Source organism: Macrosteles quadrilineatus, unplaced genomic scaffold (assembly GCF_028750875.1).
Source record: "Macrosteles quadrilineatus isolate MER2022 unplaced genomic scaffold, UCM_ALF_1.0 Scaffold_6__1_contigs__length_79288215, whole genome shotgun sequence".
In the NCBI taxonomy this organism is placed as follows: Eukaryota; Metazoa; Arthropoda; class Insecta; order Hemiptera; family Cicadellidae; genus Macrosteles; species Macrosteles quadrilineatus.
Window position 1 is genome coordinate 3,121,350 of NW_026542599.1, and position 13,985 is coordinate 3,135,334.

The 13,985-nt window shown below is 30.4% G+C and overlaps 1 protein-coding gene across 1 annotated transcript in view; it reads right to left on the bottom strand.

Annotated features, from left to right (window-relative positions):
* Positions 1-13,985, bottom strand: part of LOC128996531 (protein madd-4-like) — a 103,693-nt gene that overhangs the window by 69,963 nt on the left and 19,745 nt on the right. Inside the window, exon 2 of the mRNA XM_054421916.1 lies at positions 9,511-9,597. Coding sequence (XP_054277891.1) covers positions 9,511-9,597 — 87 coding nt within the window. The remainder of the gene's footprint in view (positions 1-9,510; positions 9,598-13,985) is intronic.

The following is a 13,985-nucleotide window of genomic DNA, read 5'->3' on the forward strand; positions in this document are numbered from 1 at the left end:
ACCTTTAGAAAGGAAAAAAACGTCACTTGTTTAAAGTCCTAAGATTAAGTAAGAGTATGAGATACATATTATATATTCCAAATTATGAAGAAGAATATTTTTTAATAGATTTTAAGTACCCAAAAGTACTAATTAATTTAGTATTAAAACATAATTTGTTCAAAAGTAAACAGAAATTTTAGTAATCATTTTAAATAAGGTACAATAATATTTATTTTCTAAATAATGTTTTAATATTTCACTTACGTACTAGAAAGGTTCTTGTTCATACCATTGTTTACTAAGGGGTCAATCCATATCAAGTGATCAAATATAAGTTGTTTGATCTTTTTTAATATTTACAATTAAAAAAGATTGTTGGCCCTGCATATAACCATTACAATTATGTAACAGTGCTTGCTTTGAATGATAACACGACGTACACAACTGATTCTAAACATGTTAACAGGGTGCAAAAACCATAGTTATATATTTCATTTCACGATGTAAGTCACTGTCGATATAATATAACCGATGATGATATGAGGTTCACTTCATCCTATTACTAAGCTCAATTTGATAGAGAATGGAAATCCTACACTGCTCGATGTATTTGTTAAACATGACCAAGTATGGAGAAACAACCACGCATAACTACAATTAGTAAGAAAGGGCGTTTCTAAACAGGCAATTAGTAAGCCACTTTGATTCTAGAGATACACTTAATTCGTTGTATGTATGTGCATGAGCATTTTCTGTGGCTATATGGACATTTCAGTGTACTCGTTCCCAGCAATAGTTGGGTATAACTATTTTTTATTTTTTATTCATAAGCTGTTTATATAAACTGTCATTGTAGCCCTCTTAGTTCTCTAATGAAAGGATTGCTTAAAGTGCAAGGGGTTGACCTAAACTTTATTGTATTGAAATCAAAACATGATAAAATAAATCATTCTTCATCTTCGCATTAGCATTGATTCATAATAGTAGTCTATTGATTAATTTGAAATATTTAGCAGATTAATTTCACATGTAAATATGCTACATCGTTTGGACATATAAAATGCTACAGCTTTCCTGTCTAACTAATTATACTACAAAAAGACTTAATTAGCTAAATATTGCAAGAAAATATTCGCAATCTAGTAATATCGGGGGATATTGTAAGGGTTAAATGGATGGGGGAGATAAAATTTAGGGGATGGTTTACGATATAATGAAGGGATAACTAATTTGAACGGTCGATAGAGAACCTAAACTGCTGACCTTATCTTGGCAAGGGTCGAAGCGTAGCTAAAATAACAGACCTTTGTAAAGTTGTAATATGATCAAACATTATTTTCATTTTTAAACTTATTGATTTTATTGTAAAATGCGATTGCTAATAAAAATGTCACACAAAGAAAGTAAAAAAAATATTTTTTTTTCTAGATTGTTATTTAAGCTGTACCGTATATAGATATTTAATATGTGCACTATTTGTAAGTATGTATCCGAAATTTTACATGGTCAATATTTGTTTCGAATAAAAATCTCAATAAAATAATAAATATAATTGCTTACAAATTTATTTAAATTAAAGTTACAAAATAGCATTGTGGTTACTGTTCTAAAAGTACATAGAAACATTTAGAACTGTTACTTGCTCTAGGTTGGTAAAATGGTATGCTGAAAAATATGGATTCGGTAACTTTTTTGTGACAATGTTTATTTATTAGGTCCAGTTTGTATATTAAATAAAGAATATTCCTATTTTTGATTTTACTAATTTTCTGTACAATATTTGAATTATTTATATTACACGTATTATACATTAAATCTAAATCTTTTAGCTCTGGATCATAAAATGTGTTAAAAAAGGGTTTAAATCAAATTAAGTCCCATAGTCTATACTAAATTATCATTTAAACTATCGCAAACAGTGATAAACTCTAAAATTGGTTGATCTACCTAGTTTTGGCCTCATTATTTTTCTTTAACGATTGTTAAAGAAAAAAAATGAATCTTCGAAGTTATTCGTTTTGCCAATGTCTACTATTGATAGTCGTTAAAAGTTCTGCAAAACGATATTTGCTTTTAATTATCGTCATAGTTGTTGAATTCTTTTTCTCAGATTTTACATTCAATTTAAACTTTCTTAATACTTTTCCATTCAATTTCCATTTATTAGGAACTGATACTTATAAAAACGTTATATTTATTATATCTCTTATTTTGACCGAGAACATTTAAAAGTAATGGTAATCATAAATATAAGAATGTGTATGAACATTTATTAATAATTTTCGATATCATTTTTATTTATTAGTAACTGATACCTTTTAATAAAAAGTCATATTTTAGTATCAGTATTATTTTGACTAAGAACAATTAAAAATAATCTTATTCATAAATATTAAAACGTTGCTGAACTATTCATAAACATATAGCTTGATACTTGATTTTTTTAGATTTGATTCAAAATTAATAAACCTTACCAGGGATATAGGAAAAAAAAGATTTCACGGATACAATTTTATGCTTACTCAGTAAAAAAAATGAAGCAATGAAGAATATCCGGTAGTTAGATTATAAGAATGCTTATAAACGCGTGTATGTTAAAAAGTATTCATTTTAACCCTCCAAGTGTCCATAGTTTAGGCCTTAATGTCCACCTATTTTTGGCGCATTTGCAAGGTTTTATTAAAACGGATCTGAGAAGCTTAAAACAATGTTAATTCTAATGTTCTATATACCATTTTGTTTGGAAAATCATGGGCTTCAATATTATATATAAAACATAAGGAACATCTTTTCAAAAAAAAAAAATTTTAGGTAAAAAAAATATAATTTCGAAAATTTTCAAAAAAAAAAATAAGTTTGCGCTCAATGAAATTGTATAAATTATAGGCCTATAAATATTTGAAAATAGCCACTTTGTTCTAAATTTTATGAGGATTACAAATATATAATAATATAAGGAAGTATATTTGCAAATAAATAAGTTATGGGCAAAAAACTGATTTCAGTACATAGCGTTTAGCTAAGAATGCATAGCCTAACCATAGCTAGGAATCTGGCTGATAATTTAATCAATATCACTACCTACTTCTTCAGGATCATCAACCAGCACTTCAAAACCACTTAAATCTTCTTATAATGCACCACGTATATCACTACTTTTGATTTTTAACACTAAAACAATGATAAACGTAATAAAACACATCAGTCATCGGTCCGGGGGAACCTAGCTGTTTACAAATACACGCACGTCAGCTGTCTGCTACAATATTTTCGGAACTAAAATGAATAGCGCTTAGAGACAGACCTCTGGAGAAAGCTTAGAATATTACGGAAAGAACGATACTAACTCGATCCAGTTCAATCCGATTCAGTCAGTCATAGAGCCTTCGCCGTAAACGATGTCTGCGTGTCGAAAAATCGACAAGTAACACTACACAAAGTGTGCTGCTTGTCGAATTTTCGTCAAGTAACACTTTGCAAAAATAATTTTTACAATTATATATATTTATAATACCATACCCAAAGTGTGTTTTACGGCTGACAACCTGTACAAGCGTTTAGAGTTTTACACACTTTTAAAAATACCTCGCTTTTAATTAAAATATTTTTTTACTGCTTGAATGAACATTACTTAATTGTAATGATCAAATGTTCAACATAAATATTTATAATAAAAGAAAATATATTTTCGTCTTCACTACAGTTAAAACAATCTGGAAATCGAGATGAATAATTTCAATGAGTTAAGCATTAACCTTCCCCATGATTGAAAGAACGTCATCAGCAAATTTAGGTTTCAGAGTTGGATAAATCATCATTTGACACAGACAGATTAGAATCAGGTAACTTATGACTTTACTGTCATACGTTGGTCAAGAGATTAGTCAATAAAATAAACAATTCAGGATCATTATTGATAAAGCTATCGAATCTTTCCTGGGTGTGATTTAAGTTTTTTTGTAATAAATAATTGTGTGGTTATTTTTTTTGCACCGCAAAAGATGTTATAAACGTTTTTCTAGCTTTTAAAGTACTTTTACAATGGATTGCACATAAAGTAAAAGAGAATGTGATTACGAACTAAACTTAGTTAACCCATTCGAAAACTTTTACCCTGTAACACTACACATCTTATAAACTATTAAATTTGAATTCTATGGAGAAAATATACTTCAAAGTATTATTTTTAGTGTCCTAAACTAAAATATATGTTACGGCATCGAAAACTATAGCAAACAATATATTTTATTTTGTGACGTTTTATTTGAATCTCAGTGAAAATCCTACCGTAGATAATATCTTTGGGCTATTTATTTCAACTTATTCTGAAATCGAATTCGGCAAAGTGTAAATTGTAAGCAAAACAAAGTTTTGTTGTTTATTACAAAACCGAGTGACTTGTTTGTCACAACTTGGTTCCTTCGAACTATTTACATTTGCATTAGCGACTTCCTTGCAAAGCCGATTGTTTGAAAACAATTCCAACTGAAATTGCGACTCTGTTTTAGTATTTTACTGTTTTTCTTCTAGTATTTTTTTCAAAAGAAGAGAAAAATGTGTAGTAAGAACAAGAAAAAGCTTTTTTGAGAATCCAATTATTATTGACCATAATTAATAGTCTATGATTAAAAAATGATATTTCCATATTAAAAAAAAAAATCCTGAAAAAATATATTCACAGAACAGAAAGTTATATTTTAATTTAACTTTTTAATGACGCTACTATAATTACACAAACTCCTTAACATAATTGACTTTCGACGTGTTATACATCTTATATTTTTAACGAGTTTACATAATTAATATTAAAATCAATTATTTAAATTGGCATTAGATTATCTTTACTACATTTTAGTTTAGTGGAAACGAATACTCGATTTGGACTTACATCTTAAATAATCGTTTGGTTACCCATTTAAATATTTTATCTCGTCATGTTATCATAGCGTCATTATAATATAACATATATAGCGTAAAATGGTTAGATAAACGTTTATTATTAAATTTTAATTAATAGTTGTAGTAGCGTAGTAATAAGTAATTATCAAGCGTATAGTTAGCTATTAAGGCACCAACGTGTATAAACTTAACTTTATTTTACAACTAATATTTTGTAAACATCATTCCGTGTTACGTATCAACAGCATGCTGTGATGATAATTTTTGGCGGGGTGTGAACAGTTTTGGAGGGAGTTCTAGTGCGTGGGACACACAAAGGGGTAAAACAGCTGACTTGCCACTAATGCCTAAATCGATTTGCAAAGCAGAATTGGCTACTGGACACATCGTGTTTATTTAAAGTATACCAAATTTCAATAATACAGTATATTCAGTCGTGGAATACCTTTGAGAATATGACTAACTGGAATACACACCTTATATTGTAATTAAAATAGAATGCCATATAGTTAAATAAGCTTCTCACAGTAAAAACTATATTTTCTCTAATTATAGAATAGGTGACGAATAAAATGCTATTGGTTATATCAGGTTTACCTATCAGCTTTACTTGGTAGAAAAGAACCGTATTCGACAGCTAGTAATTGGCATCACTGGTCACTGTCTGTGGCTAAATTGAACTACACATTCTAAAACTATGTAAATGATTAATTCGGAAATGGAATTTATTCTTATACCAACAGCCAAAGCTTCGAATTTCAATTAAATTTAAACGCATTCTAATTAAAATAGTTACTTATATTTGGTACCTAAGGCATAAAATGAGGTATTGCCGACTCGAGATAGGTTTTTAAGCTCGAGATGAAGAAGAGAACCTAAAAAGATCGAGATCTGCAAATCCATTTCGGCCTGTGGTACGAACGCTATTTTTCACCCCACTATACCCTATTACCACTAGGTCTATTCACTCAATAACAATTCACACTAACAGTCAACACAAGTACAACTTTAAGGTTATTGAAAACTATTTGGATGAATCAGTAAAAAAATAATAAATAGTTGCCAAGCAGCGGTGACAATAAAACAAGTACATTGCAATGCACATGGATAAAGCTTGTGTATTCAATCAAATCAATTTTTCAAGTAAATAAGCAAACAGCTGCTTTTTGGCCCTAGGGATGTAAAAACCTGCTTGGTCCCCACCCCAATTGACGATGACAGCTGGCATCTACCACCAATGGATACGTAGCATGGAAACGTAGCTTTCAGCCTCCAATGTTTGTAAAACGACTAAAAACACCGTAGTGTGGTGAAAAAAAACCTTTCTTTGTTGGGAGGAGCGGGAGAGCAGACATGATATTATTCCAATTCGGCAAACAATATGTAAAACTAGTATAAAACGAACGGTGAGTCTACTTGACCTTTTATAGTTAGATTGAACCAGACTATTACAGCTTTAACAGCGTAATATATTTATCGGTTGTGAAGAGTAAATAAATTAAAAAGTAAACTAATCTATGTTTGAGAATGAAACAACACATTTTCTGCTGTACAAAAAAATGTGGGTTTCTTCTCAGTAACGTTTCAATTTTCACCCTCTTTGAGCAACAAGATGGAAAATTTTCTGGTCTTTGTATGAGGGGAATTTGATAATCTTTCCATATTTCAGCTATCTTAGTATCTTACACCTGTATATAGAAATAACCCAGACAATATTGGAGGTACTGGATGGAGTGAGTATAAAACTTCAATAGAATGTTGCACCTACAATTTTCGATTATAAGTTGACCATAAGGTTGTGTTTCTATTTGTGTTTACATAAATGTCATTGGTATTTTAACGGGTATTTTTTTGTGAAGGAACGGTCCAATACATGGTCTTGTTTTGACCTTATGCCGTTTAAAACCTACATTTATGTGATTATTTTTTACACAAGAACTGTTAGAAACATAAATTTCCTTATGACGTCTAAAAAATAACAAACACAATTCAAACAAGTAAAAACAATCCAAAATGTCCCCGTACTCAACTTAGGTATAAGCCTATGCGTAATATGTGTAGGAAGGCATAGAAATTATGTTTCAATGTTTAAGACAAGATAGGTTTAATCACGGGGTGTAACACATGCATTTGACATTGACAGATTACAAACATTCAAGTATTGACGTTGCGAGATGGTGTTATGCATATCGTGTTACCAAAAAGATTGGATGATTCAGCCAAAAATTTCACAAAATCTAGTACCAAAGTCCATTTGGACTAATGTTTGGAAAGTGTGTGTAATAGTAGTATTGCTAAACTTATCATTAAAATTAATACTATTTTCCATTTGTATCTCCATTTAAAAACTGTAAACAATTCACGTCTTGTTTATATTAAGACAGTGTCTATTGATTTTAAAATTATGAAATAGTTTATTAAAGAATTCAAAAAAATATGGCAGGACCTTGAAAATGAAAATGAGTATATAGTAATCAAAATATTCCGGCGTTAAATATATTTTAAGTTTCATTGCAGCTGTTTATTCTCTGATAATCAATAATTGTTTGATTAATATAAGTCGTCACACATTTGGGATTTATTTGAATGTGTGCTTAAACTAGTTTTGTAGTTAAAATTATCATTGTAATACCCAGTTGAGATGAAAAAATTAGCTCATTGACGCCTTAAAATAATATGAATGTAGAGAACTTATTTCCAATAGTCAATAGTTAAATCTAATAAGAGTTGTGATCCTTAACACTTAAGTATAGATATTGCAAATAATTAGATTGTAAGTTTTTTTAATACAAATCTGACAATCTATTGAATCTAAAATAAAATAAACTCTACCAAAATCATTCCTTGCAGTCCTTGTAGTATGGGTTATGCGTGAAATAGTGTTACTGTACGCTATTAAATGTCTTGTCATCTTAATTTTCTTCTAGTTAATTTTAACACTATTAATTTTGCTATCAATTTTGTTGCATTCTACTACAGTCTACTCTACAGATATAAGTTTTAACATACCACTAATAAAACAAACGGGATAAAATATAATAGTTTAAACTGTTAAATTAAACTCTAGTAATAAAGCACGATAAACTGTATCAAGTAGTTAACATTATACTGTAGCGAAGGGCCGCATATAAACGTGCTCAGCGAAAACATAGAAACTTATCTTACAAGTGTAATAAGAGAATTCCTCTGCATAAATGTAATCTCCGTCAGTTGTGTTGAACACTTTAGACTCTAAATCTTCTGTAGGAACTTTGAAACAGTGGGTGCTTCACATCTCACTTGTAAACTCAAAAATATCTTGTGTATGAGCATAGTTTCTAGATTTATTTACTGCATGGAGAAATAAGCTGTATGTGTTAAACGTAAGGTCTAATTATAGAACCCAATGCGATCGTGGAAATAAAAAGGGAATAATGTGGGTCTTCAGTAAATTATAAAAAGAATCATCTTTACCAAGATTTAACTTTATTTTGGCTTTATAAATTGACTGGTAAAATGAGAATATAACCAATAAAGTCTAACTAAGCATATAGTTTATTTCATTAGTTAAAAAGAAACGAATAAATTGTGTGGAAATAAATCAAAACTAGATAGGTACCTTATGATTTTTAAGTTTGTGCTAACTAGGTAGAACAAAATTTTTGAAAATGAATTAATGGGGAAATCTTGATTATACTGATTTTTAAGTAGGTTAGCTACATTTTTAAATGTTCCTCCCTTATGTTTGAAGTAGTATAATTAGTTAGTCAGACTGATTAAAATTGTAACTCTATGCATATCGATAATCAATTTATAATAAATATATAAATATATTAAAGACTAAATTAAAAACAGTTTCGAACGTATTTGATATGCTTTTTATTTAAATTGAATTTACTCTCGTTTTATCCTATATTAATCGAGCAAGCCATGCGTCCAACTCAAAATTGACCTACTTTATTTAACTACTTAAATAGTTTCAGATGCAGTAATTAAAACAATTATTCAGTTTATTGTATCCCTCTTTGCGGGATCCCCAGATTCTTTATAAACCCCAAGATTTCAGTCCTTGGAGCCCATCTACCTCATTAAACGAGTACACAACTACAAAGATAATTTCGAATCTCATAGTTCCCTAGATTACAAACACTTTGGTATTTGAAAAAATTGGATTTGATGGTAAAAAAACCTCCAGCTGTTTGAAATGATCCAAGACGGCCGCTAACCTTCAAGGACTTTTAAGGTTTGTTTTCAATGGGTTTTCTTGGCCCAAGGGATCCCGTGTGCACGCACATTCATCAACATATAAGTAATGTACAGAGGAAACACACCTATGGGACGACACCGGACAATCAGCCGTAGTGTGTTACCGGAAATATACTTGTGACGAGCAAGGTAGAACCCGAGTGGTGCGGAAAATCCTATCGCACAGGGCGCTCACTGGGTCTTCCTCCACCGTGAGCGTTGTAGTACACGATGGGGACGAGTTGGTATTGGACTTTGCCCTAGACACCAGCCACTGATGCTAGACACCACTTGATTACGTACCATGGAATGCTTCCTCTTAGGCCTAACGTTCTTCTTTGAGTCTCCTCAGAATCCTTTAAGTAGGTGTAAGAGTTTCAAAAAGGTCTAGAGTGTTTAACCTACCTGGTTTTCTTCCTCCCATTCTAACTGTCGCAAAGCTTTTTCATCGTCAGGAGAGCTCGTGTCGTTTTCTGCACCATGAACCCGCCCCTGAAAAAAAATATATTTTTTAAACACAAAATTTGAAAATAATAAAAATAATAATTACTTTTGAAAGATGTAAGGGAAAGTTGTCTTTGTACTGATTTATTCATTCAATAAAACATCGACTATTATCAATATTATAGTCATTCCATACATAGACATTCCGTGGGAAACGTGCAAATTTACTGTTCATTACAAATCTGAAACATATCACACTATATTTATAGTTTACAGTAATAGTAAACACTCACTAAGAACATAAATTCTCTACTCATATTTATAAGGGTGGTAAACTTGTCCATGGGGATACTTTACAAAATATAAACCAGCAGTATAGGTTCACAACAAAACCAATATCAAATATCGGAGTCATTAAATGTATCGGGTATAACTCCGTCGTAAACCAACCATAAACACAGACAGTTAGAGCTTTATTTCCTTCCTTGGATAAAACATAAAATAGCCACCGGGGTAAACCATAGACTATAAACTGTCTGCGATTTTTTATTTATAATTATAGTAGGTGTACGGTTATAAATAAACACATTAGAGATGAGCGTCAAACATTTCCCAGAGTTTAGGAATATTTACGTTGGTTGTTTGTGGATAGAAAAGAAGTAGTGGGAGGAAAATAGTTTACCAAGAAAACTCGTATCATCAAAACTTAAATGTATTTCAGTTTAGCCTACGTGTAAATATAAATAAATTGTGATTCCGTAGTGACCTGAATGTTTCACAATTCTTCTTCTTAATTGCATTCATAAGGTAATAACTGTTTTAAAATTATTGGGTTAATCTGTTGAGTGCATAGTTACATTAGGTTTAAAATGTTTATTTAACATGAATACACGGTCTTTTGAAATATGTTCGTCAAATTTGTTTTATGTAAGTTATGGAAATTTTAGACTACAATGCATTTGATATACAATACAATAAATTGTAACATATAGACATTATGTTATTTAGTTGGTAGAATTATGATGAACAATATAATTTACTAGGGATAATATTGGATTTTAAGTCAAAGAAAGTTATTGAAATAAAAAATAGTGCAATTTTATTACAAACGAAATAGTGAATAATTAGTCATTCTCAGACATTTTATATTTAAAAACAGAGCTCATCTTACAGTTTTATAGCAAAAAATAAAAAGGTCCTACTATTATCCTAAATTTGTGTTGTTTAGTAATTAAAAAGGTTGCAAAACTATTTGAAAATGAACAAGATTTAGTTTCATAAATAAATTCTAAAACATCCTATAATAGTTCGGTTTTAATCTGTTAAATCGCCAAATATCTGATGGCGTAACAGCGTAACAATTCAAATTGAACGCAACCGAATCTGTTTGTTTATGATTTACAGAACAAAAGAGATATTAGCACAAGCAGATTATGGCTGGAATCAGTCAACATTTGAGATATGTTTTCATCCACCGCCACCAGAGCTTATAACCTTCGCAACAGCGTATTAGCGGAAGCAAAATCGACTTTTTCTTATCTTAAATACCACACATGGGGGACAATAAATTGCAAATCAAATATTTCAAACGCGATTTGTTTTAGATTTTAATGGAAGTTTAATTTTACCTATTTTATTATTACTTTTATTATTTTCATCTCCTATTGGGGAAGTACGTGTAGATATATAAACACGTTGAAGAGGATGCATAACTGATATTGCCTACTGTAAATTAAAATATGTTTTCTTAAGTTTTAGGATGGTCAATTAAAATGTTATAATTTATTAAATATGCTCAATGCTTGTTTATATTTCCTAACAATATGTTTGGATTGCGTTCTTAAACATTGTTATTTAGCAGCTTTTCAAAATCAGAACTAAGATCAGATTTTAAGGAATTCTGATAAAACTGAAAACACCTCAGATTGTTTCAAAATATTAACTATTATTTAAGTTAATTTTATTGATTATTAAGATAGTAATAGTAGTTTCCCTTGTGTTCCTTTTTATGATATACCAAGATAAATAAATTAAGTAACATTGTAATTCATATTTTTCTTGACATAGTTTAATAAACACACATTTTACTTTAAAATAGTATAAAGTATATTAATTTTAAACTTTTGTTAGCTTTTGTTTGTTAGTTTTTCATTTGCTATACGTTAATGTTTGAAATACAAACATTTAAGCTTGTTTGAACGTTTCCTTAGACTTAGTGTAGTTTTAAAGGTGGCTTAACGATTTTAATATACATTATTTATGTACTTCAATTAGCAAAGAACTGTGCAAGTGGTACTTTAAAAATTTTTGTAAGTTAAGTAGTAAATGTCAACAAATATTTCAAGTCGAGGTAACACTTGTAAAACTATTAGCTTCTGTCCATTTCTTTTCCCATCGCCAGCTCTCGAGTCTTAGCCCATTTGTTCCTGCCGTTGTAATTTATTGTTTTACATTCAAGTTGACGTACTATTGTTTTGAAGATGTTTTTGCAATGAATCATAAGTTACAAATTCTATAAGAAAGACCCTACTAGAATCAACATATAGTAAAAGTACTACATTTTCCTTCGACTAAGTTCGAAACTATAATAGGCTGGTTAAAAATGTAATTGCTAAATAGATTAAAATAACCACCAAATAGATGAAATGATTAATAGTTTCAGTAAAAACAGCTGATTTAAATAATATAAATAACTTGTAAACAATCACTAGCACGCCTAATGGACAAATAGAGAACTTAAAAGATCAAGGTAAAATAAATTTAGAGGAAGGAAATAATCTGCTGATAATTTTATTAAATATATTTACATTCGTTTTTGGTTTAATTGGTAAAAGCCAAGTTTAACTATATAATACCAAATAAATAGCTGAGTTATGACAAAGATTTGTTTAAGCAAATCTAAAAAATGTCACCGAAGAGAAATAATAGGAGACATTATTTATAATAAATGTGAATGTTTTTAAGCTCAGTTTTCCTTCTGCACAAAGCATTTTGACAAATGTACTAGTCAATGAAAACAGTTGATTCCTTCTTATGTTTTCCTTGTTTGTATTAGTTGGACTGTCAAAAGCAGCAGAAGCAATCAACTTAACCTTCTTGCAGACAACGCTATTTCAGTCGTCCTGTTGTTCTTAAGTTGATGATGTCACATTACATTTCCATCTTTTCAATAGTTGGTTAAATCGGAAAAAATATGTATTTGCAGAAAGATAACATATATTAAGTTATTTCTTGTATTAAATCGTATACACTTCATTGTTTTCTATATCATTAACATATAGCTTTTTAACTTCTAACGTATATATTCATCCATTTACAATTGATAAGACAATTTTTAACCTTGTTATTAGATCTAAAATGTGGTAAAAAATGTGACCAAAGTTGGTTGGAAGCCTTAGTTGTCTTCATATTTTGTAAAATATTTGTGACAATTAGCATGTAAAAAATATTATACTTCACAGTATCAAATATATTTTATACGTTAACGCAACGCATCTTCATGTAACATATTTTTTGTGCAAACCATGTTATTTTATGCAGGACATTGAGATTGAGTAACATAACATTCCACGACAGAAGGTCCTCTCAGCAAAGTTACCAAGCTTCAAACAGATCCGCACATGTTGTCTAAACATGTTTGTCTGTTAGACACATGTTTGTCTGTCTATCAGAGTTGGTGGATTGTTGCTGTATTTGTCTGGTGTCTCAATATGTGCTCAGCAAATACTCAATGTTGTTTCTCACAACGCTTGGCTTTCCACTTTGACTAGGTAAGGCTAAGTAAAAGCATAGATTAACATACTTGTTTAGTAGATTTGCCATCCTTATGGATCATCTGATAGTTTTAATGTTGGTTTCGACCGTAAAGAGAAAGTCATAAAATCACTCTCAAAAAAAGGTAAACAAAATTTATTTACGTCCCAGCTTCACATCCTAGAAAGCTAGTTCTCGCCCGGAACTGTATTTAACATTACTTCAGTCTAGTCCTAGAGATTTGCAGCATTATCACATATATTCAATCCATTTGTTTTTGGCGTGATTTGAACCCGAGACGTCAAGGTTCTAAGCCCCGACTTATACGACTTGACCAGCTCGGTCCCAACACCACATATACTAGAAACGAAAATCTTTAGATTTCAGGGCTGAATGAAGATTTCTAATGTAGTGTGGTCGGTTGCTATAATTGTTTTTTTTTTCAAGATATTTGTGGCGCTATTAAATTTTTACCCGTCCACCCGGCCCCGGGCATAACAATTAAAGACGCATTTTCAAAGCAAGAAATGAGACTGTATATTACAAAAATGAGATGTGGATTTGGTAGATTATAAGAAACGGCTCCGTGGCACACCCAAAGTATCGATGGTGCAGTCGTACTGCACAAGGCCGATACAGAACTACCCTAGTCGAAAGTTAAATTGAGAGTAGTGTCAAACCAC